Below are 6,043 nucleotides of genomic sequence, written 5' to 3' on the forward strand. Positions count from 1 at the left end.
CATGGAGGAGATTCTAGGAAGACAGACAGCTACTCTAGGAGAGCTGGACAGGGCCGTAGAAGGTCCTTAACCCATCTGCTCCTTTGTGCGAGGAGGAACATGATGAGCACTGCCAGAGCCCTACAAAATGACCTCCAGCAGGCCACTGGTGTGAATGTCTCTGACCAAACAATCAGAAACAGACTTCATGAGGGTGGCCTGAGGGCCCGACGTCCTCTAGTGGGCCCTGTGCTCACTGCCCAGCACCAGGGAGTTCGATTGGCATTTCCCATTGAACACCAGAATTGGCAGGTCCGCCACTGGTGCCCTGTGGTTTTCACACATGAGAGCAGGTTCACCCTGAGCACGTGACAGACAGGAAAGGGTCTGGAGAAGCCGTGGAGAATGTTATGCTGCCTGTAACATCGTTCAGCATGACCGGTTTGGTGGTGGGTCAGTGATGGTCTGGGGAGGCATATCCATGGAGGGACGCACAGACCTCTGCAGGCTAGACAATAGCACCCTGACTGCCATTAGGTATCGGGATGAAATCCTTGGATCCATTGTCAGAACCTATGCTGGTGCAGTGGGTCCTGGGTTCCTCCTGGTGCACAACAATGCCCGGCCTCATGTGGCGAGAGCATGCAGGCAGTTCCTGGAGGATGAAGGAATGTTACCATTGAAGGGCCACCACGCTCACCTGACCTACATCCAATAGAACACCTCTGGGACATTGTGTTTCGGTCCATCTGACATCACCTGGTTGCACCTCAGACTGTCCAGGAGCTCAGTGATGCGCTGGTCCAGATCTGGGAGGAAATACCCCAGGACACCATCCGTCGTCTCATTAGGAGCATGCCCCGACGTTGTCAGGCATGCATACAAGCACGTGGGGGCCATACAAACTACTGAGTACCATTCTGAGTTGCTGCAATGAAATTTCAGCAAAATTGACAAGCCTGCTGCATCATTTTTTCACTTAGATTTCCGGGGTGTCTTTGAATTCAATCCTCTTTAGGTTGATCATTTTCATTTCCATCAAACGATGTGGCATCCTTTCGTTCTTAACACATTACCCAGTACATATTAGTATAGATATCCAGCATGATATTTTTCCCCATTGAAATCTGATGTGTTTTCAAAGTGTTCCTTTAATTTTTTTGAGCAGTGTATATACACTTATAACAGGCTTACCATAGTAAATCAGTGAATCATGTTTGTTTGAATAATGGCTCATTAATTAAACAAGAAAAACTACCTTAAATAAAAAAAAAAGATTAAAAAATATATATATGAACAAAGAAACATCATGATGTGAAAAGACATTTAAGATTTTGCACTAATCAAATAAGTATTTTTTAGTTTTTGTTTACATAAATCATGCAAACCTGTTTTTCAGTCAAATTTTCTTGCTTCCAAGATGCTCTTTAGAATAAAGCATGCTGGAGAACATGATCATCAGGTATCACACACACTTGTTAAGATAGAGAAATGCAAAGGTTTTGGACTTTTGGACTGTATACACACTGACAAGAGAAGTAGAAGACAAGAGAAGCCTTATCGCCAACAATCGTCAACAATAAAACTATAAAATACATTCATAAGAATCAATAACTTTAGCTGATAATAATAATAATAATAAATATGCTACAGATTTAACATGCATGTTTGTTGTTGTTTTTTATTGTCAACAATAAAAATATACAATACATTAATTTGAATAAACTTTAGCTAACATAATTGTTGTTGTTTTATTGTCTAAATGTTATCATAATAATTAAGAAACAAACTCAGGTTTACTTTAGTGCACATACTGTATTAGATCATTCTTCTGATTAGTCATTACAGAGTCCCAGGTGTGCTACAATTCATGTTAAAATAACAGTAATGATGTGAAACGTTGAATAATGCTCTTACCTGAAGCACTCAAAGCTATGAGAAGACAGAGAGATCCCCATTCAGAGATGGGCATAAATACATAAAGAAATGTATTTAAAATACAAATTCAAAATTCTGTGTGAAAAAATTATTTAAATACACAAACAGTATTTTGTATTTTGAAAATACACAAAATGCATGTGAAATTGGCCATCCAGTGCAGGTATAGGTCACAGTGAATGAAGAAACTACATAGCTACATAACTACCTCATCTTTCTTTCTTTCTTTCTTTCTTTCTGACAATTACAAATAAACTTGTGCAAAATATCAGCCATTTATATAGGCTACTTATTTCTGGTTACAATGTAGTCTATTACTTGTGGTGAACACTATTCAAAAATTCATAATGTAAAACTGTGGGAACCTTTTTCTGCTATCTAGCAACGAATATGGATGGGCGATATGACTGAAATCTCATTTTACTTCACAGTAACAATATCATGGTTTCACAATTCTCAATATCAGTTTTGATTCCACAGAGTTTTTTTTTTTTTTTTTTTGCAGGTAGTCCAATGCTTTTTAAGTAATTTTATGTTTATTTTATGTCAAGTTTATTTGTTTCTATAAGTTTATCAAAATTATAAAGTGCATCTAAAATTTAAAATTAGAATTAATTTAGATTAATTTGACACTATTTACCCCTTTTTGATTTTTTTTTTTTTATGTATAATAAAACTAAAAGCTGAAGATGTTTGTGGTGTATCATTCATCAGTGCTTCTTTTTTCACTATATCAGATTTCACTATATATATCAATATATATTTCACTACTTTTCTTTTTCCACTCCAACGTTCCAGTAATTCCTGCCCACTAAAAGCTGCACAGATATTTGCTTACCCCACAAATAGGCCCATCCATGTAAACGATTTAGAAAAAGTTCCATCAATTCAAACTTTATATCATCGCTATGATATGTAGTGTCATATCACCCAGCCCTAACAACATGCAGTAATGCTTTAAACACGTTTGACAAGCTAGTTCAGGGGTTTTCAACTGGTTCTGTGCCAGGGACCACCATTCTGACTAACAAGTAATCGGCGACCCACTATTGTGTGTGTGTGTGTGTGTGTGTGGATGGGGGGGGGGGGGTACTCCTTACCTGTCTGTGGGATTTCTGGGCGTGGTGACTTCCACACAGTCTGTCTATTCGTGGTGATATAGTGGTACATAGTGACAGCCTCATATCATCCTCTGGTTCCAGCCTTGCCCTGTACTTGTTCTTTAGATGTGCCAGTGTGGAAAAAACGCTCTCACAGAGGTATGTAGTTGGAAAGGGTAAAAGACACCTCACTGCTTTTACTGTAAGCTCTGGAAATTCTGTCTGGCAACTTATCCAGAACTTCACAAGGGGTTGTGTATCATACATATGCCTCCTGACAGAGTCTGTGGACATCTCTATGAGCTGATTCTCTTCTACAGTAGTTAAGCTTGACCCTGCTGCTTCATCATCACTGAATGGGAGCAGGATCCATTTGCTGTCACAGCGCCACTCATCAGAATCATTGAAGTACTTTCGGAATTGAAGCACAAGCTTTCTCAAATGCTCACACACAATGTCTTTAATGTCAGTGCTGTCAGAATATTCCTCAACTGAAGGGAACATAGCCAAGTTCCCACTCTCCACTCTTTCTATCCATCTTGACATTTTTTTAACAAATGCCTCTAGTTTTTCGTAGAGCTGCAGGACGTTTGAATCTCTCCCTTGCACTGAAGTGTTCAACTTGTTAAGCTCTGCAAAAACATCGGTGAGATACGCCAGCTTAGTTAACCAGTGGCTGTCCTTGAACATGTACGCCAGTTCAGTGCACTCCTTCTCGCACAAGAAAGTATAGATAGTGTCACGTAGTTCAAACACACGGTCGAGCACCGCGCCGCGAGACAGCCATCTCACCTCTGAATGGTAAAGAAGAGAGGTGTGTTCACTTCCTAAGCCTTGACATAGGGATGCAAACAGGCGTGTATTTAATGCTTTTCGTTTTATCAGGTTATCAGTTTTAACAACAGCATCAAACACCTCGCTGAACTCAACACTGAGATCTTTGGCGGCCAGAGCTTCTCTATGAATCATGCAGTGTGTCCAAATTATCGCCGGTGCTACTTTCTTTACGTGCCCAATCAATCCAGTCTGGCTGCCACTCATTGCTCTGGCTCCATCGGTACATAGCGCCACACACTTCTGCCATGAAATATTGTGTTCTTTGAAAAAGTCATCAAGGGCTGAAAAGATCTCGGCACCTGTAGTTCGCCCTGGCAGTGGTTTGCAAAAGAGAAATTCCTCGCACATCGCACTATTATCCTCGTATCGCACAAATGCCAAAAGTTGCGCGTCATTTGTTATATCTGTCGTCTCGTCTAATTGAATTGAAAATCCCTGAACTAATCGAAGTTTCTCTATCAGCTGCTCTTTCACATCATTTGCCATTTCCTCAATTCGACGTCCGACTGTGCTATCGGACAAAGGAATAGTTTTTAATTTATTAGCACATTCTTCGTTCATCATGGTTTTACACATGTCTATAGCTGCTGGCAAAATCAGCTGTTCTGCAATTAAATGAGGCTTTTTGCATTGTGCAACTCTGAGAGCCACCAGATATGAGGCTTTCAGTGCATTTTCACTTACTTTTGCACTCTTTCTCATGAGCGTCTGCTGTCCTTTGAAATCACGCAACATCTGTTGCATATACTCAATAGGCTTGGCCTTCAAGAAGCTGTGATGTGTCTCCATATGACGAGAAAGTTTCGACGGTTTCATGGATTCATTTGAAAGCAACGTTGAACATACGAAACACAGTGGTACCTCCTCTCCTGTTTTGTCAGTCGTTACTGTAAATCCATATTTAACATAATCTTCACTGTATTTCCTTTTTCGTTTCCCACTACGTTTCCCTGTTTCCTCCGAAGTTGTAGCTTTGTCTGAAGAGCATGCAGCAGAAGCCTGTCCATCTGTCGTGACATCTGTCACTTTACTCACTAAAAAGCGATCCATGCTTGGTGCTGACTAGCAATCTTCGCCTTAGTTAGAAACGTTAGCTAACAGCTCCACTCCACTCCAAATTTAAATTCACCAATATTAAGGGTTTTTAAAATGAAATTCCGAGATGCTGGTCTATTTCGCGCGCAAGATGAATGTGTACGTATATGACGTTGGGGACGCAAAACACACCGTTAGCAAAGCATAGACCTGATAGGTGCAAACTAGCCTATCCTGTGTCAGTTTGAATCTCAACTCCTCTATATTATTTTAGATATTTTCATTAAATTTAGTATTCACACCAATGTGCAAATATTCTGGAAATGTTTGGAAAAATAAATTATTTAATAGTGAAATTATGTAGGCTGGAATGCATGTCACGGACCACATGCAATGCCGCCGCGGACCACCAGGGGGCCGCAGACCACCGGTTGAAAACCCCTGAGCTAGGGTGCTTTCACATCTGTAGTTCAGTTCATTTGGTCCGGACCAAGGGTGAAAAATGATACTTTGTAGCATTTTTCAGGCGTTTTGGTTCCTTTTCACACCAGACTGATCGCTCTGGTCCGAATCATCTTATGAGTTGATAAAACGAACCAAAATGCAGTCACGTGACTACATCCACATCACTCGTTGGCCAGATATGTCTGGCATTTCCATAACTGCACTTCGTTTGGTCAGAATTAACGTGCGGGAAAATCTGGCAGATAACACGCCGCTGTTTACTATGGAGAGACGACTGCGTGGGCTGGTTGTATCCTTCGTCATATTTTATTATATAGTTTGTCTACTACACCACTTTAGACAAACAAGATTATTTGAGAATGAAGCGAGGATGCGGCTGTTAATAATTTCTATCAGGCTCTGTCTGCACCTCCTCACAATTTAAAGTTTGTCCGCGAGTGCAAACTGTCAACAAACATTTCTCCTCATCCCATAATCACAGCGCAGCTGACTACGGCAACTGGTTTAGTCCAAAAATGCGCAGTTCTTTGGCAGTTGGTTCTGTTCAAGGTCGGATCACGTTCTCACCACAAACGAACCGCTCCAGAGTTCGTTTCAAAACGTACCGCGACCACCTCTTCGAGCAGGTCTCGCTTGTTTGGTCCGCTTTTGGTGCGCACCCGAGTGTGATTGCCGCATTCACACCTGCC

General features: G+C 41.0%; 1 protein-coding gene across 1 annotated transcript; it reads right to left on the reverse strand.

Moving 5' to 3' along the window:
* Window positions 1–487: 487 nt before the first annotated feature.
* Window positions 488–4,643, reverse strand: LOC308695185 (zinc finger MYM-type protein 6-like; the record flags this gene model as incomplete). Its single annotated transcript, XM_081373213.1, has 2 exons — window positions 488–634; window positions 3,018–4,643. The coding sequence occupies 2 exons, from the start codon at window positions 4,641–4,643 to the stop codon at window positions 488–490; spliced, it is 1,773 nt and encodes a 590-aa protein (XP_081229339.1).
* Between the last annotated feature and the right edge of the window lie 1,400 nt (window positions 4,644–6,043).

Source organism: Scardinius erythrophthalmus, assembly GCF_964197995.2.
Source record: "Scardinius erythrophthalmus genome assembly, chromosome: 1".
Taxonomy (NCBI): Eukaryota; Metazoa; Chordata; class Actinopteri; order Cypriniformes; family Leuciscidae; genus Scardinius; species Scardinius erythrophthalmus.